The 25,017-nt window shown below is 50.4% G+C and overlaps 1 protein-coding gene across 11 annotated transcripts in view; it reads left to right on the forward strand.

Annotated features, from left to right (window-relative positions):
- Positions 1–1,165: 1,165 nt before the first annotated feature.
- Positions 1,166–25,017, forward strand: part of DNMT3B (DNA methyltransferase 3 beta) — a 42,242-nt gene continuing 18,390 nt past the window's right edge. The window contains exons 1-9 of one of the 11 annotated variants that reach the window (XM_058685281.1): positions 1,166–1,490; positions 5,469–5,574; positions 6,823–6,968; positions 16,418–16,580; positions 17,556–17,617; positions 19,356–19,463; positions 20,437–20,562; positions 21,222–21,431; positions 22,592–22,750. In XM_058685281.1, coding sequence (XP_058541264.1) covers positions 16,424–16,580; positions 17,556–17,617; positions 19,356–19,463; positions 20,437–20,562; positions 21,222–21,431; positions 22,592–22,750 — 822 coding nt within the window. In that variant the 5' untranslated portion in view covers positions 1,166–1,490; positions 5,469–5,574; positions 6,823–6,968; positions 16,418–16,423. Of the gene's footprint in view, positions 1,491–5,468; positions 5,575–6,822; positions 6,969–7,060; positions 8,060–8,205; positions 8,326–12,828; positions 13,007–15,935; positions 16,225–16,417; positions 16,581–17,555; positions 17,618–19,355; positions 19,464–20,436; positions 20,563–21,221; positions 21,432–22,591; positions 22,751–25,017 lie in introns of those variants that run through there. The other 10 variants (XM_058685282.1, XM_058685283.1, XM_058685280.1 and 7 more) reach the window with 10 other exon arrangements.

Genomic DNA, 25,017 nt, shown 5'->3' on the forward strand with positions numbered 1-25,017 from the left:
AGGGATGGAGAGGGGGGACTGTTATGTGGGGTGATCGGTGGCAGAGTGGGAAGGTCTCTCTAGAAGATGACCTTTTGGCAGAGAACAGAAGGGTGAAAGACTGGCCATGTAGAGATCTCTGGACAAGGAATGTCCAGGAACATGCTCTATGCGTCTCAGAGCAGAGTGGTGAGAAGGCTGCCTAAAGGGGGTGGTGGGGGTGGGTGAGGAGGATAGGAGATGCAGGGAAAGGCAGGCAGGAGCCAGCTCCTATAGGGCCTTGCAGGCCATCATGTTATCATCCATTTGTTCTTTCACTCATTCATTCAATACATATTTATTAAGCATCTACTGTGTGCTAAGATACCCGGAGATCCATCCTGCCCTCACAGTCTAAAGTGTGGAGAGACACGCACAATAAGCAGACAAATAAATATATGAATATAAATACCAGGGTGCGATAAATGTTAGTAAGAGAGCTGTTTTCCAAAAGTTCAACGCCCTTTAAGGGCAGAGGCAGTGGTAAAACCTAACAGAGTGGGGCTTCTCCTTCTGCTGGTGAGTCCTGCGGGACCAGAGAACACAGGCAGCTAAGGACCTGCCTGCCTTCCCTGTCTGCTCTCCTCTCCCCTCCCCTCCCCTCCCCTCCCCTCAAGATGGCTGACAAAGGCCCAGCAGGGTGGGAGGAAGGAAGGAAGGACTGGTCCGAGGGTCCAGAGGGGGTGACTGACTGGCGGGGGCAAGGGAGCGCCCTGGTAGCATTGGGGCTGAGGTGGGGGTAGAGGGAAGACTCAACTGCTGTGTGACTCCAGTGGGGGCGCTTCCCTCTCTGGGCCCTGCATCCAGACCGGCGCGTGCCAGCTTGGGGTGGGAGGGGGGGGGGGCGGGGAAGCAGGGTCCCCGGTGGAGCCCCGGAGTTGGGGGGATGCCTGCGAGCTCCCCATCAGGGCCGGTTCGAGGGGTGGGTAATTTAACAGGCCGGGGGTAAGGTGGGGGGGAACAGGAGGCGGTGCCTGTGGAGGAGGGGCGGAGGGGAGGCTCCGGAGTGATTTCAAATTTCCCTCGTCCCCACCCCCGGCTCCCCCCGCTCGCGCCCGGGGCCCGCTCTGAGTGGCTGCGGCGGGGGCGCCCCCGGGCGGGGGCGGGGCGAGCGCCGGGCCAGGGTTACAAGGGGCCTCGGCACCGCCCCCTCCCCACCCACTCCAGCTGCCTGGTCCGGCCTGCGCTGCCTCCGCGCCGCAGCCGCCCCCCAGCCCCGCGGACCCGGCCCGCGTGGACGCCCCTAGCGCCCCCCGACGGACGCCACCGGCCCACTGGCAGGCCGGCGAGCGGGCGGCCGCCGCGCCCGGCCGGCAGCGCGGGGGTTAAGTGGCCCAAGTAAACGTAGCTCGGTGATCGGCGCCGGAGATTCGCGAGCCGAGCGCCCTGCGCGGCCGCCCGCCGGCCTCCCGCCAGCCTGTCCCGACCCGCGGTTCGACCGCGGAGCGGCGCCCGAGCCAGGCTCTCGGCAGGTGAGCGCCCCGTGGTCCGGGGGAGGCTCGCCAGTCCGGGGGCTCCGGGGGCTGGGGTGGGGGGAGGGAAGAGACAACAGAGGGGTCCCGGGACTGGCAGGAGGGACCCTCTCTCCGGGACGTCCGGGGGAGCGGCTCCCATCCGTCTAGAGACCCGGCTTGGTAGGGGAGGAGAGGACCACTGGACCACCTGGAACAAGAAGGAAAAATAGGGCGGGGGGTGCTATGTCTTGCAGGGATAATCTTGCTGTAGTCCCAAGACCCCGGGGAGAGAGGTTTGTCTTCAGGGAGGGAAGATGGGGTGGCCTTCCTGGGGTCTAGACTGGAAGGGAGGACGTGTTCCTCCGGAGAAAAGTGGAGCAAGAAGAGGTCTTGGTCATCAGGAGGGGGAGTCCTTACCTGGCCTCGGCTTCAGAGGGAGCCTCATTAGGGGCGGGGGAAAGAGGAGAGAGTTCAGCCAGGAAGGTGGGCGTCCGTCCCTTAAGACTTGGACTAGAGGGTTTCGGGCGAAACCCGTTTAACCCCCTCGCAGGGATGGAAGAAAAGTAATGGGTGTGGGTGCGGGCGAGCAGGTGGGCCAGGGTGTGCACCAGGGGGTGGCCTCCCGAGGTCCTCTCTAGATGAGCCACCGGGGCGAGGCACAGCGGGACTGCCGGGACGTCCTCGGGAGGGGCTGCCCTCTCCCCTTTGCACACCTGGCCGGGGAGGAGCCCGGCTGGGGCGGCGCCACCCTGCCCTGGCCACGCTGCCTGCCCTGGGGGCTCACTTTCCATTTTTCCCCTCTTCCGGGATGAAGCCGGTCCCACTTCCCAAACTCCGCAAACCGAGGTCTCAAAACCTTTAGCACCTCCCGGATACCGGCTTCCCTGCTAGTGTGATTGTTCGACGAGGGAGAGTAGGTGTTGCGTCCCACTTGGTAGGAGAGAAAGTGGAAACCAGGAAAGACTGCGGGGTGGACTTAGCAAGTTAGCAACAGGGAGCCGCTCTTGGGCTCGGGCTTCCCTGCTGGATTTACTCACCTGTGGCAAAGAAGGGCAGCCTTTCTGGGCCCAGCCCCAGGCCTGTGACTCCAGTCTGCCCTTTCCCCTTATCCTCTGGCCTGAGAGACTGGGCTCCTGTGTTTCCCCATCTCCCCACTTCCCTCGCGCCTCCCCCCCTCCCCAACGCGCCCCCCCCCCCCACGCCCTACCCCCGCCCCCAGCTGAGAGAGTGCATGCATTAATTAGAATTACGGACAGTGAATTTGGACAGCTTCCTGATTTCTGGATGCTGTGGGTTTAGACTGGCGGAAATTTTCCCGAGGAGGGGTAACCCTTCTGCCGCTCTCAGGTGGAGGGCTCAGAACACTGACCTACCCCTGCCCTCCTCCCCAACACCTGCTCTGGCTTCTTGCGCCCCCACCATTGGATTCCAAGACTGCCTCTATTTTTCCAGGGTTGAATTGATGATACCTATTTTATAGGGCTGGTATACAGTAGTTACTCAATAAAAGTCTGCCACTGTTGGCATCCTTAGCTAGCATGTGGGGTAAGCTGGCTGCCCTCTTTAGCGGCACACGAAAGTCTTTGGCATGCATTTAAATCTGTTCCAGCAACTCCATTTCCCTCTGTGCCTTAGTTATTACATCTGTGAAATAGGAACAGTGTTACTAATAACCCTAGGTTGTGTAAGAATGAAACCAGTTTTATGCATGATTTGACATTTAACCCTCTGTGTTCCTTAGATGTCTGATGGGTGTCAATAGCTCCTTCCACACTGGGCTTGGGGAAAGGGCTCGATGAGACAGTGCTTGGCATAGCGGGTGATGAATGTTGACATCTGAAATAGTTAACCAATAGCCCCTCTTCTTAGGGCAGCCACTAATGAGAAATGGGGATGAAGGGAGGGACCTCTGCTGGCCCTACCTATCCTGTATTCCACCAAGGTACCCTATTCCTTTCAGTTAGGAAAGCTTTTCCAAATCCTTCCAAAGCTTTTCCAACTCCTGTTGGGAGTTGGCAGGAAGGAACGCCTTTGTTACTTTTTGAAAGGAGCCAGGGTTTTTGACGGGTTGGGGCCGCTTTTACCATCCGTCCCCCAAAAGTTTGAGGCCTACCTTGGAGGCATAATTGCAGAGCTAAGAGAGATCCTTTACCTTTCCTCCTTGGGGTAAAGAGGGCCAAGACAAAGGGGTTGGGCCTGGCTGCATCATGCGCCTAAAGCATAGGCATTACCTGCCCCTCCTTCAAACCCTAGAAGGGGAGGAGAGTATCTGGGAGCTGCAGGGGGTGAAAGGGAGGAGCAAGGGAGGTAGGGCTGGGGGAAGTACCTTGCCTTCCTTCAGCCACGTGGGGCCTGCGACCCAACGGTGCCTGTCACCCCTCATTGCAGCCCCAGGGACCCGTTTCCGATTTGGGAAAGTTTTTCCAGGAAAACTTACCTTGTGATTCCTTTGTCTCAGACCAGCTCTCATGCAAGCCATCTTGCTCAGACACCTTTTCCAATTTCATCTGAGGTGGTGCATTTTATTATTTTATTGTATTTTATTTTATTTTATTTTTATGGTTTTAATTTTATTTTTGAGAGAAAGTGAGAGCTGGGGAGGAGCAGAAATAGGGAGACAGAAGATCCAAAGCAGGCTCTGCACTGTTAATGTAGAGCCCAACGCAGGGCCTCGAACCCATCAACTTTGAGATCATGACCTGAGCCCAAGGGGGACGCTTAACTGACTGAGCCACCCTGGGCTAGTCCATTTTAAATCTCTAACTCCTCCTGGGTCCTATATCATGACAAACGCCCCCACCTTCCTCCAGCACTTGATAGGTACAGGGCCTCAGCTCTGGCCCGTTCTTGTGAGTTATTTTTTAATTGTGAATTCAGGTTGCTGGATCAGAGAAGTGCAGAATTCCTCATTGTATTTTCAGACCATTCTTATCTTTGCAAAGTGGGGGGCTGATTTGTCTAACTTTTTGTGGGGGCTGATCTCATCAGATCCCTTTTGTAGCTGATGGGACCAGGGGTTATGGGCACTGACCCCTCTGCCTCCATGCACTGGAAAATCCATGTATAACTTGACTCCTCCAAAACTTAATCGCCTACTGTTGATGGGAAACCTTACTGAGAACATAAACAGTCTATTGACACATACTTTGTTACATGTATTGTATAATTTATTCTTCCAATAATACCTAACTTAAGTTTTTTCAGGGCACCTAGGTGGCTCAGTTGCTTAAGTGTTAGACTTCGGCTCAGGTCACCATCTGCTGTGGCACAGAGCCTGCTCTGGATCCTCTGTCCCCCCCTCTGCCCCTCCCCCACTGGTCCTTTCTGTCTCTTAAAATAAATAAATGTAAAAAATTTAATTTTTTCCCTAGTATTGCTAGGTTATGCAGTTAAATCTTTTTTTTTCAAATTGTTGTACATTTCCAAACTTTTTTTCAATATATTTCTTGAAAAAAATCAGCATATATGACACCTTTAGTTCAAGCCCACATTTTTCAGGGTCAACTGTATTGTAAAAAAGCCTGTCATCCATTGGGTCATATTATTAGTCTGAGGCAATAAAGGGGCCTGGGCATTAGAATCAAGTCTGGATTTATATACCTGTTCACTCCATTTATAAGTCACTGGCTTGAGCCTCAATTTCTCCATCTGTAAAATAGTCCAAGAATGGTTGGCTAATTGCAGGGGATGTTTAAGTCTGTTGAGTTGCTATAGCTTAAAAAATTGAGTAAATGTTGCATGTTATGGGGGCCCCCGGATGGCTCAGTTGGAAGAACATGCGGCTCTTAATCCCGGTTTGTGAGTTTAAGGCCCATGTTGGGTGTAGAGACTACTTAAAAAATAAACTTGAAAAAATGCATGTTATGTAGTAAACACTCAAATATTGGCAAGTGGTTATTCTTTACTCTAGGAGGGAAACACAGTCCCAGTTCGCACAGTCTCCTCAGTTTTCTTCCAGGGAATAAGCAAAGATTTAGGAGGACCTGTTTTGTGTAGGGAATGGAAGTACTTCAAAAAATGCTTCATACAAGTGAAAATCAAATTTACCGTCTTCAGATGCCAAGAAGAAACTAGTCATCACCTGTACTTTCACAATGCCAAGGTAATCAATGTTTTGCTTTTATTTGGGGGCCTCCATTTCTATGTAGATAGGACCAGGAGGCCTTTCTAAGGGACCTGGATCCAAGGAGTACAGACTGGCAAGGAAAGGTGGCTCAGTTGGTGAAGGACTTAGAGGGCACTGTGGTCACCGTTGGGGCTGGCCTTTGCAAGCAGATGGAGAATAGTTTTGGGGATCAGGGGGAGCAGAGTCTCTGGAATCTGCCACCATTGGCTTCTGTTTGTTTGTTTGTTTTTTTAATTTTGTGTTTATTATTAGCTTGCCTGATCAAAGTTGCCTGTCACTTCACCCACAGAGATTTCATTCATTAAAACTGTGGTCTGTGGGCTCTGCCCTAGCTCAAACCCCTGTGTGCCCTCTACCTTCTCTCTGTCTGCTTTAGTTCTGTGACTCAGGGATCAAACTCCACTTTTCCAGAAAATTGTCTTTTTATAGCCTTTGAAATGTGTGAAGAGCGGTAGCCATAGAAAGACTACAGGAGATTTAGAAATGCACTTTCAAAAATGACCAAGAATTGATGGGTGGGAGAGTAAACAGTTGTCAGTGGATAAAGGTTCTTAACCAATACATTTCCTTTTGGGGGCAGGTGGATACTGAGCAGGTGTGGGATGGGAAGAGGCCCAAGGTGGCTGGGGGCTCCTAAGGTTGAGGGAATACATTTCTTGGATCATCACCTCCCTAGTTTTTTTCTCCTCTCATTCTATAACTCTTAAGTCTCCTGGCCTGGTGGAATTTTCTTTGACCATTTGTTCTTATGTTCTGCTTTTTGGGAGATGGTCCTCAGCTTCCAAGCCCTAATATTTTAACTTTTGTCTTTTGTTTTGAAGTGTTCTTGTCCCAGAAATTCCATGTGTAATGGAGTCCTCATCCATCTTTTATCTCCCTGAGAGTATTGTTTTCTGTTTAGTGCTCCTTCCAATATTTATTTCTGAGGGTTTTTTCTGTTTACTTTTTCTTTTCTTTTTTTTAAAGGCTTTTTTTTTTAATGTTTATTATTTTTGAGAGAGAGGCAGAGACAGAGCAAGCAGGGGAGGGACAGAGAGAGGGAGACACAGAATCCAAAGTAGGCTCTAGGATCTGAGCTGTAATCACAGAGCCCGACCCGGGACTCCAACTCACTACAAGATCATGACCTGAGCAGAAGTCGGACACTTAACCCACTGAGCCACCCAGGCACCCCTTTTCTCTTCTCTTCTCTCCTCTCCTCTTTTCTCCTTTGTGAGAGTGCAGGCGGGGAAGAGGCCGAGAGAGAGGGAGACAGAGGATCTGAAGCGGACTCTGCTGACAACAGCGAGCCCAGTGTGGGGCTTGAACTCCAGAAACGCAAGATCATGACCTGAGCAGAAGCCAGGTGCTCAACCGACTGAGCCACCCAGGTGCCCCTACGGTTTTCATTTTTAATATTTAAGTTTTGAGCTTGATCTTCATGATTGAGAAGGACGAAAGTCATCTGAGACTTGAACCGGAGCATTTATTTCTCTGTGGGACAATGACTTGCACATCCCTATGGGTCTCCCCAAATAGGAACGATGTTCTCTGCCCTTGGGTCTGTCACCAGAGGAGAGGGATCTCCTAGTGTCCTGCCTGAGAGGCACAGGCCTGGCTGCAGAGAATGTGGCTCTCAGTCTCAGGGATCCTGTGTAAGCCTCTGGCTGGAGGAGGAGCATGGCCTACAGAACAGGCTGACCCAGGGGGATACCAAAATATTTCTTTACCATCCACCCTGCAGTCCCATCTTCTGAGGCTAATTGGGTCTATTCCTAAGCAGCATTTGTTTGCTGTTGGAAGTGGACACACTTGGGCCCCAGCTGGGGCTGGAACCCAGGCTTCCAGCTCTAGGAGAAGGGACGATGCTTTCTCGGTCAGTTGGTGTTCCCAGCAGCCAGCACAGTGTTGGGCCCCTGGCTCCATGAATGTGCGCTGTTCGGCTTGACTGAAGCATTGCTCTGCCTGAGCTTTGTGGCTGCAGCACTAGAATCTAGAGGAGAGAGGAGCAGAAAGAAGCAGAAGGAAGCTGGCTCACCCGGGATGTGGTGAGAAACAGTATTAACTAGGCTAGAAGCCTGAACAGGCAGGTGCTGTGACAAAAATCTTCTGGGTCGTTCTGGGTTATGCAAGAGGCTGTGTGACACTGGGTGGAAGGGTTTGGAAAACTCTGAGCAAATCTGCATAGAGGTGTGGGCAAAATCTGTCCTGTTGTGCTCTTGTAAAAGGGTCTTAATTATATTGGGAGAGCAGTGTAGATTTTGGGGTGAACCAGCCTTGTTATTGTGTCCTCCACCACCTGGCTTTGTCCTACCACCCTCTCCTGAACCAGCTGTGGGCTCCGTGAGGATGGGCTGTTGGCCGATGTCTGCCTGTGCTTCTCAGTGCCGAGCATGGCTCCTGAAGCCCGGGGGAGTTCCTGTCTGACGCTTGTGGGAGAGTGGCCTTTGCCAGCGTGCTGCTCTGTCTTGGGAAGTTCTGTGTAAGCGCCGGACAGAGTGATTGCTCAATATTAAGCTTGATTGTCACCATTACCTAAGGCCACACAGCTAGCAGGGAGTAGAATGTGCATGGCAATGCTGTTGCATTTCTTTGAGACCTTTGTCCCCACCTGGCTTGGACCCACAGAACTGGCAGGATGCACAGATGTGTCGGGTTAAGATACTCAGGAGTGCCCGCTAGAGCCCGCTCTTTGCCTGCAGGCCTGCTTCATCACTGTTGAGACTGGCAGACCCTTGCCCATACCAGGTAATTGTAGCTAGTTTTTGAAAAAAAGTGGTTTATGTGGGACGTAGGCTTTTTTTTTTTTTTTTTTTTTTTTTAATGTTTATTTTTGCCAGAGAGCAAGCAGTGCCTGCACAGGAGGGGCAGAGAGGGAGACAGAGGATCCAAAGCTAGCTCTGAGCTGAGAGCACAGAGCTGGACATGGGGCTTGAGCTCATGAACCCTGAGATGATAACTTGAGCTGAGGTCAGTTGCTCAACTGACTGAGCCACCCAGGCACCCGTAAAATTTCTTTTAATGTTTATTTTTGAGAGAGAGAGGCAGAGCGGGAGTGGGGGAGGGGCCGAGAGCGAGCGAGACACAGAATCTGAAGCAGGCTCCAGGCTCCGAGTGTCAGCGCAGAGGCCTATGGGGGCTTGAACTAGTGAACCACGAGATCATGATCCGAGCTGAAGTGGGAGGCTTAACTGAGCCACCCAGGCGCCCCTATACTTTTTTTCTTGTGCAGAGAACTTTTAAGGTTTGCTGTCTTAGCAACTTTCAAACATACAATATAATATTTTAGTTGCCGTGCTGTATATTACTTCCCAGGGATTTATTTGTACCTTTTGACCATCTTTAAGTCATCTCTACGCCAAACATGGGGCTCAAATTCACAACCCTGAAATCAGGAGGCACATACTCATCTGACTGAGCCAGCCAGGTGCTCCCAAAATTTTGTCTTAAAAAATATACTAAAAGAATGAATACATACATACATACATACATACATACATACATACACACAACACACACACATATAAATATTAGGACTTTCTGCTTATGGTAGCAGTAATCTGTAAGTCCTCCCATGTTGAATCAACTAGAAATGCTGTGTAAATTTGTGTGCAGAGCTAAGCTCCCTAGAAAAATCCCCTGGGGACTAACTAGAAGAGGGAACCAGAAATAAGAAAATGTAAACTAAGGGATGTGCAAGACCTTTAGGGAGAAAACTGGCAAAAATTTTCGGTAAGGTTGGCAGGCTTGCCCTAGCATAGGAGCGCTTATTAGTAAAGCTATGATGATTAAAAGGGGTGGCAAGGGATAAATGCCAAAGGGAAAAGTCAGTCCAGAAACATCCTACATACATGGGGGGGAACTTTATAAAAGAAGAGGAGTTGGGACATGCTTATCATTACGTGTGTTTGGCTTTCCTTATAGGGAAGAATGAGATCCCTACCTCATACCATACACAAGTAAATTTAGATTGTTTAAACTTGAATGGCCATTTTCATTAGAGTTTGGTTTTTTTTTGAGAGAGAGAGCGCACAACAAGGGAGAGGAGTAGTGGTGCGGGGGGGGTATGGGGGGGGGAGAGAGAGACAGAGAGAGAATCCCAAGCTGGCTCTTTGCCCAGTGTGGAGCCCGATACTGGGCTTGATTCTATGACCCCAGGATCAAGACCTGAGCTGAAATAGCCAGCCAGAAGCTTAACTTACTGAGCCACCCAGGTGCCCCTTGTATGGCCATTTTCTTTTCTTCTTTTTTTTTAATGTTTATTTTTGAGAGATAGAGACAGTGCGAGCAAGGAAGGGGGAGAGAGAGAGAGAGAGAGAGAGAGAGAGAGAGAGAGAGAGAGAACCGGAAGCAGGCTCCAGGCTGTGAGCTGTCAGCACAGAGCCTGACTTGGTGCTTGAACTCATGAACTGCAAGATGATGACCTGAGCTGAAGTCAGACATGTAACCAACTCAGCCATCCAGATGCCCCTTGAATGGCCATGTTCAAAGAAAGAAATGTTTCTTGGACAGTATCTGACTGTAAAAGTAACATGAGGATATGGTAGTTCACTCACAAACTACCCTCCCAGGAGACCTGACTTTTTACAGTTAGAGAACAAAATGCTGGAGGAACATGGCTTAATGCATATGCTAGCGTATTAACTGAGACTGTGTTGCACAGACTGTCACTTGACAAAGCTTCATCTTCTCGTCATTCCCTCATTCATTGCCTCTCACTACCATCCCCCACTATGGCTGCATGGGATTTAGGCAGTCATTTGTTTGGAGCTTTTGCTATGATAAACGGGACAGCAGTGACCATGCTTGCACTCAGGTCTTGGTAAGAGCTTTGGGCTGGGTTGATCTGTAGCAGAAGAGTCCTGTGTAACAGAATATGGAACATTTGGCATTTTTAGGTATTGTCAGTTTGCCATCTCAAAGGCTCACTCTATCCCCATTGCCTCCATAAGAGGACAGTTGAGATTTAAGGCATTGGCTGTGTGGCAGCAGGAGCAGACTACTGTGAGGGGCAGACCCAAGGTGGTGGCTTTATAGAAATTTGGTCTTCACTTACCCCTTAGGGGAGAGGGCAGTGGGCTCTTCCACTCTGGCTTTGCTAAGGGACACATGACTATAGGAGTGAGCACTGCAGCTCCCAGAATCCTTTGCTCCTTTGCTTCCCACCCATCATTGTCAGAGTTAACCATTGGTTTCCGCTCCACATTTGCACACCCTTCCAAGGGTTTCCCAAATAATTGTAGGGGAAGAGGGCTGCGTTTGTTTATAGGGTAAAAAGCTTGACTCGAAACTCCGCTTTAAGTTGCCTTATCTTTGCAGATCTTTCTGTATATTCCTTGTGTTTTCTCTCTTTATTTTAAGATTTTATTTTTAAGGAATTTCTACACCCAAAGTGGGGCTCAAACTCACAACCCTGAGTTGAAAAGTCACACACTCCACGGACTGAGCCAACCAGGAGCCCCAGTTTTTTCTTTTTCTGTGAATTATCTATAAGGGTATTGGTATATAATTCCCATCCACTGAAGAACATCTAGATGTTTGTGAGTATTTTGCTAATATGAGCAGTACTGCAAGGAACATGTTCCTATAGCCACTTTTTTTTTGCATTTGTCTAATTTGACCCCTGCTGGGATCAATTATTTTAATAATTCTGATCAATATACCAAAGTTCAGTTTTTACTGTACAATGAAAGTGGTGTTTGCAGCCATGGCCTAGAGGCATGGAGCAGTTGTCCACATTCCTTCTGAATGCCCCAGAATGAAGGGATGCTTTTGTGAGGCAGAGCTGGAAAGTCTGGCAGGATGGCACATGGAAATGTGTAAGCCCCGTGTTCTTCTCAAGGTTTCATCCTCTATGTTGGGGGTCCCTAGCACCAACCACCCAGGGAGTTAGGGGAGGTCATCTCATTTCACAAATGATAAAACTGGGGTTTGAGAAAGCCATTGAGGGCTTTTTCATTCCAGCTTTCCATGGATCTGGTAATTTCTGGAATTTAGCAAGGATTTCCTAAAAGTCAGGTAAAGACCTTGAAGTCTGACCTCATACTCTGCCACCAGCCAGGTGGGCAGCCTGTTTCCAGCCTCTCACTGTTGTACTTATTGTTCCCACTTCCCTCCTTCTCTCTGCTCACCTGGGTGAGGTGTCCCTACCCAGGTTTCACTTTTGTAACTATACTTAGCATATTGGTTTTAAAATGTCTTTAAGATCTGGCTCCTGAGTGAAGTCTAAATCTCTATCACTTAGCTGCTGTGCAAGCCTGGGCAAGGAATCTGCCCATCTGTTACCTCTGAGCTTCAGTTTACTCATCTGCAAAATGGGGCATCATAAGAGTAAGCTCTCTCTCTTTTTTCGGCGAGATACATAGTAATTATTCCATCTCAACTATTTTGTTATCTCCGACAAGGGAAGCAGCTAAGAAAGACTCGGGCGGCTGAGGGGGAGGATACAGGAGTCTAGATTTCCCTCCCAGGGGCTGTGGAGAAGACGAAATTTCTTAAAAAGGTGAATGGGAATATCTTTCAACCTCCCTTTTACTTCACGTGATCTCTAACCCCTGGGGGGACTCATGTGGGGCAGGGATGCCCAAGTGGCCCCGCCTTCTACCTACTTCTCCATCATGTCCACCATCCAACCCCCTTCCTGTATTGTGCACTTAATTAATGCAATTAACATTTACAAGATGCTGTGAAGTAACTGCTCCTGGTGCCAGCCTGGAGGAAGTGAATGACATCACTCCTCAGCCTTATAGCTGGGTCGGTGGGGGGACGAGTCCCTGAGCCTCCTCCCTGAGTCTAATTGGGGGTGCCACCCACCCTTCTGTCTGCCACATTGCATTTGGACACGTCTGACCTGGTTCAGTTGGGACACAGGCACCCTGCACTAATGAGGCAGAGCCTTGCAGGGAGAACCTTGCGGGTGAGCCCACCCTGTGCTGCTGCCCGCCCCCAAATCATGTGCTGGGCCCCAGCTTCTGGGAAAGGGTCAGAGTTCACCAGGCATCACGGTGGGTCCTGTCCCTCAGCCCTAAAGTTCCCCACAGTCTCTGGGATGGGTGAGGCAGTGTCCCTGACTAGAATTCTCGGGCCGCCATGTCTTGGCACGGCAGTTACAGGCACGTGCCCTGGACTGCCTAGGCATGAGTCTTGGCATTGCCACCTTGATGGGTGACTTAATTAATTCATCTGAGCCTGTCCAAAGCAGGTTGATAACAAGACCTGCCTCGGGATCTGGTGGGGGCTGAGAGAGCGGTTTGTACCACCTTTAGCTTTTACGGTCGGGACCTGGGCCCTGTTACAACAGTGGGGTGGCAAGGCACGGTTGTTCGGCTAGCACAGCAAGTACTCTGGAAAAATCCCTCCGGAAGGTGCCATCTCGTTCAGGGTGGTAACCCAGCCAGGCTATCCTCCAGCGCTAGAAAGATCACACTAGGTAAAGCACTTGGCTTGTCTTGGGGGCCACATTATCCAAGAGGTGGTGGGAAGAGATGACGGTGATTTGTCTCTACCATTCGTTACACGCCGGTCTCTGGTACTAATTTCTTCCTGTTCTCAAGAGCATGTGGTTAAGTTTATGTGTTCTTCTCTAACTTTTCCTGGACTTGAGCACGTTAACAAGTCACACTGGTCACGTGTGTATTATGTTGCTCAACAAGTACCTGTTTTGTTGCTTAATCTGTGCCTCAGTTTGTCCATCTGTAAAATAGGGATACTATGCACCACAGTGAAGGATTAAATGAGTTGATGCAGCTAGAGCACCGAAGAGGGTGTTGCATATAGGATAGTAAACGCTGAAAGAAAATTACTGTAGCTTTAGGTGAGAGGATTTGTGTGAGGAGGGCCAGGTTATTACTTTTTGGAGCCAGGAGTACTGGGAGAAGCCTTCCCGACTGTCACGATGTGGTTTTGGAGTCTGAACAACAGGGAGGTATGTGGTAGAGAGAGATGGGGAGGGCTTCCAGGCTGAGGAGGCAGCTGTAGCACATGCCTGGAGGCGCGCTTCATTCATCCGGTGTGTAGAATTGGTCAGGGAGAGACACTGAGCTGGGCACCTTTCAGCCTGCGCAGGTTCTGGACGCCAGTGTGTGTTGTGACAGTAAGACAGCAAGGGAAGTTCATGTCAATGCACACCCGGGGTGATGCAACTCACATAATTGAATTATACATGGGGGGGGGGCGAGTATTTTAAAATAGCTTCCCCGCTGGGGCGCCTGGGTGAAGTCAGTTAAGCCTCTGACTTCAGCTCAGGTCATGAACTCACGGTTCGTGAGTTCGAGTCCCGCGTCCGGCTCTGTGCTGACAGCTCAGAGCCTGGCGCCCGGTTCCGATTCTGTGCCTCCCTCTCGCTCTGCCCCTCTCCTGTTCACGCTCTGTCTCTTTCTCTCAAAAATAAACTTAAAACAGCTTTCCCGGGCTAGCCCAGGTAGCTGAGGACCCTTAGAGCTGGTTGGTGTCCTTCCCTGAACCTTCCTCCAGTCCTCATGTGCCTAGTTTATAGGGGCAGGAGATTTTTTCCTGAATGTTGGCATGCGGCTTTGGGAAGGGTGCTCTGCTCACATGTCTGCTTGGTAGACTGGGGGACAGGTTGGCGCTGCTGAGGTCCTGGGGGAAGGCCCGAGGTAGTTAATCATTGTCCACTCCTGGCTGCAGGCTCCACCTGGGCCTATCTAGGAGGGAGCCTCCTGACTGACACAGTAAAGGGCCGTCTGAGGGAATCTTGGGCCCTGGATGAGAGGGAAGCAATGGCCCTCAATTTCAGCCTCTGACCTGCTTGTTACCAGCTTCTGACTGGAAGGCCTCGCTGCCCTCCCCCCCTTCCCAAGCTTCTGTGTACCCTTTAGTGTCTTACACCCCATGACGCAGACGCCCTCCTGGTGTCAGGCTACCTAGGTTATTTAGTTCACTGGCTTGGCCAAGGGTAAGACGCTGGGAATTAATTATTACTTGGAACTACACTCCAGCCGTTTTCCTCAGATTTTGGCAGCTTGGCCTCACAGGAACTGGCCGTAGGTCAGCCAACCTGTTCTTCCGGGTCAGGGCTTGGCAGTGAATGGGGGTGAGGAGCAGCTGATCAGACCAGGTCAGGCATTCCTCTGTTTCCGTGGGGCTGGTGAGGTTCCTTAACATGTATCAAGAGAAAACAGACCAAGAAGTGTGACCCTGTACACCCTGGACCACGTGGGTGGCTATGGATCAGTGTACATTTAGAACCAGAACAATGCTTCTCTAACTTGCACATAATCACCCAGGGGTCTTTCGAACATGTTGGTCTTGACTTAGTAGGTCTAGGGCCAGTGCCTGAGATTTTGCAGCTCTGACCAGCTCCCAGTGATTTCCAGAGGTGCTGCTCCCTGGGCCTTATGGGAAATACAGCAGGGGTCTAGTTGCCCCATGCCCTGGCCTGGGGGATGGACAGGTGCAGAGGATGGCTTTGGGACCCCAGGGCACACCGCCCATCCACCTGGGGGCGCTGCAGGCCAATTCAGACCGCTCCCCACATCGCCCCCTGGTGGATGTGGTGCCACATCACTATTACAGTCCACCGCCCTGTAGCCTAGAGGATGTTTCTAGAAGGTACCCTGGGAGGCTAGTGTGCGTCATCTAGTACGGTGCGGTGAGTCCCCAAGATGGGGCACAGGGGTTGGGAGTGCTCAGTGCTGATGAGCAGCCTTTTGTTCAGGAAGCTTTTCCCAAGAGCTCAGGAAGCTTTTCAGTCCAGAGCAATAGGGTGTGGTGGCAAATACCTCTGGAGTAGTTTGGGGGGAAAGTAAGGAATGGGTGTCTGGGGGCCTCATCTACTACCTAGGTTCTAGTTTTGCCTTGATGCCCTACCTCTTAGGTGTGATTTTTGGCCTTGGAGACTAATCCTGTCTGTGTGTCAGTTTTCCTTTTCTATAAAATGGGCGCATAATCACATTAATAGGCGTAAATGAAAGGTGCACGCTCTTGCAGCCAACATCTGTTGAAGACCAGGATGAAGGTCGCACAGCCCTTCAAACCTTCAGCGAGGACCTGGCCTGAGCTGGTCTGAGCTGAATAGCCTGGTGATGATGCAGTTACCAGGACGGGCAGCAGTGGGGAGACAAAGGCCCAGAGGTGGGGTGAGGCTGGAGCAGATGGGGAGCATGCCCCTTGTTAACTGCCCCAGTCCTTCGCCTGTGCTCCTCCATCCTTTCCCTTCTTGGGAACTTGGGACTCTGAGCCCCAGCTGGTGAGGGAGGAGGGGAGTGAGCGACAGGCCAGCAGACCAATGGGCCCCTGAGGTTGGGGTGGGGCGGGGCTTGTGCTGCCATGGAGAGGAGAGAAGCTGTTCTGTGGGGGAGGAGGGGGCGGGTGGGAAGAGGACCTGGAGATTGAGGGGAAGGGAGAGAGCAAACAAAGGGGTCAGGAGGGAAAATAATGCACTGGCTTCCTGAGGCCCTGCGGAGGCTGGGCAGGGAGAGGGGGCCAGGGGCAGAGGGGACCAAGGCTGGCTGCAGGCAGACCCGGGCAGGCGGGTCCTAAATGGCATTGTTTGAAGTGGCCGGCTAATTGCACAGAACAGCCTAAGCCTCAGACCACAGCCCAGCCCCCTCCTCTGTCCTGGGTGCTGGTGTCTGAGCCTTCGGGCCGCCTGGCCACATGGAACCAAGTCCTGAGCCTCCGAGTTTGGTGAGGGGGGCAGGCTACGGGGTGGGGTGGGGGCAGCCTGGGTGGGGTCCTTGGGTAGGAGTATCACCCGGAGAATATGTCAAGGGGCCTCCCTTGGCCTGAGGACGTAGAGCCATTGGTGGGAGGTTTGGGGTGTGCTGCCCCCTTGTGCCCTTGTTTCCCTGCTACCCTACCTATTCTGGCCCTCCTGCAGGAAACAATGAAGGGAGACACCAGACAACTCAACAGAGAGGAGGACGCCAGCGGGAGGGAAGACTCCATCATCACTAACGGGGGCTGCAGCGACCAGTCTTCTGACTCCAAGGATGCGCCCTCACCCCCCATCCTGGAGGCTATCAGCACCCCGGAGATCAGAGGTGGCCGGGCTAGCGGGGAGGAGGGGTGGGACAGGCCCTGCAGCTGGGACATGAGCCTCCGAGCAGGCTCGAGGCAGGTTGTGGGGAGAGGCTCTGGTCTCTGACAAGCCCCGCCACATCTCCCAGGAAAGAGAAATGGATGGAGGCAGAGCCCAGCCCGTTTCTCATTCCTGCCCACAGCCCTTGCCCCCCTTCTCCTCTCCCCTCAGCTGGGACTCTGAGGAGGTAACCCCGGGGTGATGACCCCTGTCCTTTTCCAGTCATGATGGGGGGAAATTTGCAGCATATAGCCTGGGGTCTTTGGCTCTTCTGCAGAGGGACCCCTCTCCCGTTGCAGGTGATTATGTGGCAAGAAGACACTCGCCACATATGTGGGGGAGGATCTGAGGCTTGCTTCCTTTGCCGTCCTGCCCTCCCTGCCCCTCCCCTCCACAGTTCTGGATCACATCACCTGGGATCCACCCCACTGAGATTTCCTGACCCAGCTGGTTTGGAAACGCCTGTATTGTCCCATCCTGTTGTTGAAATCCTCTAGAGCTGTGCTGTCCAATAGGACACTCTGCAACGGTGCAAGTGTTCTGTTTCGGCGTGGTGCGCTAGAATAGCCCCTAGCCACATGCGAGCACTTGAAATGTGGCCGATATGGCAGGCACTGGACTGTTCATTACTTGCAGTTGGTGGCCATAATTCTGGAAGGAAATTGATGCCTTTCCTGCTGAGTACCTTCAGTCATTGTTTTGGGTCCTATTATGTGCCTGGCCCTGTGCCCTGTTGCCTTATGAATACATTGAAGGGAAATCAGATCCTGAGGGGCTCAGTTAACCCTCTGAGGATGCCAGTGGGTCTAGAGGGATCTCTGCCCCCAACCCAGAGAGGAGACTACAGGGGACAGCAGGTCAGCGAGGGAAGACACGGCTGCCCCCTGGCCCGGAGGCTGGCCCTTCCACAAAAGACAAGACCGGTTCTTTTCTCCAGGCCGAAGATCAAGCTCACGACTGTCCAAGAGGGAGGTCTCCAGTCTGCTAAGTTATACTCAGGTATGTGTCCTCATGTCCCTTGTGCAGGATTCGGGAATTCCCTTGAGTGGCATCCAGTAAATACTTGTTGAGTGACGGATTTGAAAACTGCTAAGCACACAGAGGGCTTTGAACAACCTCATGCATGAAGGCATTTTCTGCTACATGCCAAGTCTTTTTTTTTAATCATAAACATTAATTTTAGTCCATTTTAAAGTTTTTTTACTAAATGCTTCCCAGCATATTTCTGAAATTCTCATTTTCCCAGTCCGGAGGATCCAATTACATTGATAAAGTTTTAATGTAGTAAAATCGCTCCTTTTATTCCTGGAATGAGCCCAACTTGTTTGTGGTGTGTTTTCAATCTGATTTCCTTTCACATCTATTCATGAATAAAGTGGATGTGTGATTTTTTTTTATTTCTTGGAATATATTTGTGTCTGGTTTTGATCTCAGGGTTATGTGGCCTCAAGGATTTTTTTTCCCCTCACGTTGGAAAGAACTTGCCTTAGGGGACTTCTAACAATCATTGCAATGTCTTTTAACGGCTGCTGCAAAGTCAAGGTTTCTACTTGATCAATTTTTTTTCCACCTTAGAGTCTTCCCGTAATTTTTTTTTTTTTTATTCCCGACATCATTTATGCCTTTCTTGTTCTTATTAATCATAGTAGAGTTTTGTTTTGTTTTTTTCCAATTTGGTTACTTTTTTGAAAGAGCTGGTGTCCAGCATTGGGAACAAAGTTACGGACAAGTGTAAATTCACATTCGCACGGCTTCTGTTCTGCTGGAGGGCAACCAGTGGACGCCCAGGTGATGAGCATAAGAGCTGTGTGGATATTTGGGACTGGATGCTCAGGACACCTGTTTTAGCTCCGGTGGACCATCAGCAGGAGTGGCAATGGAACCTCCGGCCTGAGCATGTCCTCTGAGTCTGGCCTTGAGTGAGGCCTGCGTTGCTTGATTCTCTTTATATTCCTGTTGTGCTGTAAGAAAAGTACTGTTACAGTTTTAAAGAGTGAAATGGACTCACTCAAGGCCTCAATGGGCAAGCGAAGTGAAAAAATCAAGTTCTTACTATTATATCCAAAACTCAGGCTGCTTACCAGTGCACAGGTTTTTGGGTTTTGCTGTGCAGCATGGGACATGTTCTAGGGGTTCTTCATTGGTTCATTGGTGCCATTTCTTCCTGGTCCTTGTATCAGGACGCATCTCCTTTGAGCCTTTGATTTCTCCCACTTAATTGTGCAAATTGACCAGCTCTCCCTGTTAGTCATAGCCAAATCAGTCTCCCCAAGGTGCAGATCCAGATTGCATTCATACTGTGTCTTAGATTTTCTGATTCCGCTGTTTTGTGTGTGTGTGTGTGTGTGTTTTTAGTGTGTATTTATTTTTGAGAAGAGGGGGGAGGGGCAGAGAGAGAGAGGGAGATGGAGAATCTGAAGCAAGCTCCAGGCTCTGAGCTGTCAGCACAGAGCCCGACGCGGGGCTTGAACTCACGGACCGTGAGATCATGACCTGAGCTGAAGTCAGACACTCAACCATCCGAGCCACCCAGGCGCCCCAGGGGTTTTCTTTTTTGATCATGTCTTGAATTTGTGATCCCCAGGGTAAGCCACTGTAATGTCTTATAGGAACAAAATATTTTGAAAATATTTTCAGGTAACTTGGGCCACTATGATTGACTTTTCATTCTTAAACTGTTTGGGGTTTTGTCACCTTTTGATAACATTTAAAGTTCATAATGCTTTCATTCATAAAGGATCTGACGGGTGATGGAGATGGCGAAGGGGAAGACGGGGATGGCTCTGACACCCCAGTGATGCCAAAACTCTTCCGTGAAACCAGGACTCGGTCTGAAAGCCCAGCTGTAAGTCCCCCACTTCTGAGCCCAGGCACTTCCAACCAGACACAGGCCTGCATAAACACACACACACACACACACACACACACACACACACACACACACACACAAAACCAAAAAATGGTCTTGCATCCTCCAGAGAGAACTTTGGAGAGAGAGGTGAATACATGTTTTGAAAGTGGAGAATGACAGACAGCAAGGCTCACGGATAGTCAGTGAAGGTCTTCTCTCCCGTGGTAGTGTTTCAGGTGTTTCAGCTCTTTTCGGACTCTCCTGGCTGCAAGTGCCCGAGACTGCTAGTTTGTAGGTGACTGGCTCAAATGCCTATTCCCTCTGGGACTCATTTCCGTAAGCGGAGTCTGTGACTTAGTGTCTGGTGTGGAAACGGGTAGGCGATCGTTGCTGGTGGCCTCCCACCCCATTAGAGAACAGGCTGACGCTCGAGGACCGTGGCGGGTCTAGTTTACAATCTCCCCCAGCATATGATGGAGGTCATCCCCATTACAGAGGACAGAAGGATCTGGTAACTAACCCAAGGTTAAACATTGATTCTTGCGTGCAGGATTCGAATACAGGAGTGCACCACCCAAGTTCATGCCACTTTGAGAAAGGAGCCTAAGGGCTTTTCACCCAGCTGCTTGATCCACTACCTTCCAGAAGAAGACAACAGTCACTCTAATGCTTTGGGGGGACAAAATGTTTGGTTTGGGGTAAACTGGATGTTATTTTCCATTCAATCTGCAGGTGCCAGTTGCCTCTGACGGGCAGTGCGGGATCTGCTGTGGACCATCGGCAGCCCTGCTGGCACCCTACCCCTTCCCCCAGTAACAGGGGAGTTTCTGGGGGAGATCCTTTCAGCCCAGAGTCCTTCCCTGCTTACCCACCTCTTCACTTCTGGGGACTTGAGGCGACCCCTCAAGTCCGAAACTCCATGCCTGTAGTCACCAAAGGCCTCCTGCTTATCCTCTCTTGCTTCCAGGTCCGAACCCGAAATAACAACAATGCCTCCAGCCGTGAGAGGCACAGGCCCTCCCCACGCTCCACCCGAGGCCGGCAGGGCCGCAGTCACGTGGATGAGTCCCCCGTGGAGTTCTCAGCTACCAGGGTTGGTTCCCCGGACACCCCCAGTCTCTTAAGTGGAAGATCCGCCTCTGTCACTGTGCCACTGAAAGCAGCCAGCGTTTAACCTATATCTGTTCCTCACACTCAGCACCTTTTCAGGGTCTTGCCTTTCCTTTCGCTCCCGGGTGCTGGGTAAGCTTCTCTCCTGGCCTGATCCTGGATGGAACCCTGGTGGAATGTGAGAATTCCCTGTTGACTGGGTTCTTGCTCCTCCTTGGGAATGAGTTCAGCTCCACTGACTCCAGAACTGTTCTGTCTCGCTAGTATCTTCACTGACTGTCTTGAGGCAACCCCAGTGGTCACAACAATTCTCCACTCCTGTTACAAGGCTGGGCACACAATAAGCATTTAAGGAAACCAGTGGCCCTCTCTGAGCTTGGCTCTGGAGTCTCTAGACGTCACTCATGCTTACTCTGCCTTTGTCCTATGTGTCATGATTCTGTCCCTGTTCTCATGGAGGTCGCTTTTTCCCACCACTCAAGGGGTGCTCACTCGTTCCTGGAAAACCAACCTTGGTGGTGTCTGTTCTCAACTCACACCTTCACGCTTCAGGCTTGCCCGGGATCCAACTGGGGGGACCACTGGTCTCCGGTCACCTGCCTGGTTTGCTGTGGCCCAAGATCTGTGTCCTTCTGTCCACAGTCCCTGAGGCGGCGGACAGTATCCTTGGCAGGCACACCGTGGCCGTCCCCCGCCAGCCCCTACCTCACCATTGACCTCACAGATGATGACGTGATGCCCCAGAGCAGCAGTACCCCCTACGCCCGCCTGGCCCAGGACAGCCAGCAGGAGAGCTTGGAGTCCCCGCAGGTGGACGCGGAGGGGACAGATGCCGACAACACCGAGTATCAGGTACCACTGGGAAGGCCTACGTAGTAGGGAAGGGCAGCCACTCACCCAGAGGAGCCTACTCCCACGTGTCTTTTTTTTGTCACATCTGTTCTAATATTTGACTTTCTTTTCCATATGCACCGGTCCTTCCTTCACCCTATTTATCTGCCAGACATAATTCAAACACCTAATTGATTTCCCGAACATCACATTTGTACCCCCAAATAAGTGTACCCTGTTTGTACATGCTTCTGTTTGTCCTGTTTTATGTACAATTGGAGACCAGCCATTTTCACTTATTAGGAACTGGAGTTGTCTCACTTTCTTGTCTATAACCCATCTAGTGTATAGTTCATAATTAACCAGTTGGGCTCAATTATTTCATTCCAGCATTGCTGCATATATACGTACGTGTCTGCATATATCATGTAGACAACCTTTTTTTTTTATGTATATCAGACTATAGGTATATTTTCATAACTTGTTTTCATGGGCATCTCACATTTCATGGTAAGCTTTTTATGTGCAAGCGTCCATAATTTTTTTTTTGCATTTCAATGCCTTTGTAATAACCTGTGTAATGGCCTGTGGTGGGAATACCCAGTGATTGTCATTATTTACTCTAATGTTATGTTCTGTGAGTTTTCAGTCGGCAACTTTCATTCCTAGATACTAGGTTAAATGTATTTGTGAAATGTTGTAAATCTAATATAATCCCATGTTCCTATCAAATAACCAAACTGGTCCCTTATTTTCAAGGGGTTCAAACTCATAGTTTTAATTTTTTTAAAGTAATCCTTGCAACCAATGTGGGGTTCAAACTCACAGCCTCAAGATCAAGCGCCTCTCAGCTGGGCACTTGTTTTTTTAATATTTATTTTTGAGAGAGACCCCATGAGAGCATGGGGGAAGAGGCAGGGAGAGGGGGACAGAGGATCTAAAGTGGGCTCCACGCTGACAGCAGAGAGCCTGCGGGGCTCCAAATCACCAGGAGATGGAGATCATGACCTGAGCCGAGGTTGTACCTAGGCTCCCAGGGGCCCCCATTGTGGGCACTTTGGAGGGAGCCCCAAGTTGGTCCCTCAGGCAGTGGCCATTGGGGTCAGTGGGGGGGGCAGGACTTTTCCTTGGCCCAGGCAATCTGTCTCATTGGGATTCTTTCTTGTGGTTTTCCCTTCTAGGATGGGAAGGAGTTTGGAATAGGGGACCTTGTGTGGGGAAAGATCAAGGGCTTCTCCTGGTGGCCTGCTATGGTGGTGTCATGGAAGGCCACCTCTAAGCGACAGGCCATGTCCGGCATGCGGTGGGTCCAGTGGTTTGGTGACGGCAAATTCTCCGAGGTGAGTCCAGTGCAAGGTAGGCTCCCGGGCCACAGACCTGCAGTGTTTTCCTCCCTTCCTTGTACACTTGATGTTTTACGATAAAAGGCCCGTGATTGCTTTCTCCAGATGGATGAGGCTATTTGACTCAGTATGTCTAGGAAGGATAAAAATTTCTTGTTAAATAGCATAAACACATATTGAGGGTCTCATGGGGCTTAGAGCTCTGTGTGCTCTTCTAGGAGACAAAAAGCTGGAATGTTCTCTGAATCCACTTGTGGCCACTTGTGCTCTCTTTTTTACTTTTTATGGATTCCTGTGGAATTGGGAATGGCCACTTGGGTAAGCACCCTCAAAGATCTTTGGAGAAGCTTAGAAGAGACAGGAAGGGTGGTCTCTGCCTCTGAGCATCATTTAGCCCTGGAGGCATGTGGGGAGGAGCATGTCTGGCTGGGCCTAGGGTCACCTGGTGACAGTTCTGAAAAAGTTCAACTCAGAGTACCGACTTCAGAGTTTGTTGATTATGTTCTTTTTGTTGCTGATGATATATATATCATCTAATGTTTTATATATATAGATTATATATATATATCTAATTTTGATATGATTAACATGATTATGTTCTTTTTGTTGCTGATATATATACCTAATGTTTATTTTATTTTTGAGAGATAGAGAGATAGAGTGGGAACAGGGGAGGGGCAGAGAGAGAGGGAGACGCAGATTCTGAAGCAGGCTCCAGGTTCTGAGCTGTCAGCGCAGAACTTGACACAGGCTCGAACCCACGAACCGCGAGATCACGACCTGAGCGGAACTCGGATGCTTAACCGACGGAGCCACACAGACGCCTCTGTTGTTGCTGACATTAACCATTTTATGTTCTTTCTTGATGAGAGTCTGTGGGACAATAGCTGTGTTGAGCATGAATCAGCCACTTTTGATTTCTTACCTGTCCAAAGCACACTATGAGATCTCAGGTTTTGATGAGAATAGTGTAGGCAGTACTTTGCCTGTGATGGTCTCTTTTCAAAATGTTAGTCCAACCTTCAGCACGTCCAGAGGTTAGATGAGGAACAACAACAAGCTGGGCTGGGATGGAGGCAGATGTGGTAATGGAGGGCCATTCAGTACATCTGTGTGATTCAGCATCAAGTTGAGGTTCTGTTTTTTCCCACGATTCGGGCTTCCTCGGGATCATTTGCCATAAACACATTGAAATTCCCAATAGGCAGGACAAGGAGGATTTGGAGTCCCCCTGGTAGGCAGAATACACGTAGATACTCTGTTTGACCAGCAGAGGGAGCAGGTCAACAAATGTCCTGGGCTTGTGCTCTCCCTGAAGCCTCTAACTGAAGGATGTGGACTATGAGTTCTGTGAAATGAAGCAGCAAGGATTGTTTGTAACTGCTTTGGCCCAGTGAAACACAGATTGAGCTTTGCAAGGCTGGTCTGATGTTAGTAAGATGATGTGGGGGGACTACTAGCATTATAGGATAGGGTTGCAGTGCACGTCTTGGTGTTTGGGGTACACATTGCATGCAATAGAGCAGTTCAGGACTGGGAACAGCACTGGTGTTTTCAATGTACAATCACACTGACCCCTAGTTTCTTTTAAATGCTTTTTTTTTTTTTAATTTTTTTTTTAACGTTTATTTATTTTTGAGACAGAGAGAGACAGAGCATGAATGGGGCAGGGGCAGAGAGAGGGAGACACAGAATCGGAAACAGGCTCCAGGCTCCGAGCTGTCAGCACAGAGCCTGATGCGGGGCTCGAACTCACGGACTGCGAGATCATGACCCGAGCTGAAGTCGGCCGCCCAACCGACTGAGCCACCCAGGCACCCCTTAAATGCTTTTTTTTGAAAGCTTATTTTGCGACAGAGAGAGAACTCAAGTGGGGAGGGGCAGAAAGAGAGATGGTGAGAGAATCATAAACAGGTTCTGCAGTGTAAGCACAGAGCCTGACTCGGAACTCAACTCAAAAACTGACATCGTGACCTGAGCCCAAATCAAGAATAGGACGCTTAGGCGACTGATCCACTCAGCAGCCTCCCCCCCACTCCCCGGCCCCCGCCCCCCGGCCAGTTTTTTATACGTGGTGGCAATTCCCTGTCATGGAAGGTCAGGATTAGAGGTACAAGCGCAAAACGGAAGTTGGCACGAAAGAGAGCATGCGCTGTGGGGAACCAGAAATCACCTGTCTTTCAGTGCTAATCAGCATCCCGGGACAGGAGTTTCATCCCCTCCCTTTGGTGGCCTGATTAGTTCATGCAGGCCCTGGAGACTTG

The sequence above is a fragment of the Neofelis nebulosa genome, chromosome 9, assembly GCF_028018385.1.
Source record: "Neofelis nebulosa isolate mNeoNeb1 chromosome 9, mNeoNeb1.pri, whole genome shotgun sequence".
Lineage (NCBI taxonomy): Eukaryota > Metazoa > Chordata > Mammalia > Carnivora > Felidae > Neofelis > Neofelis nebulosa.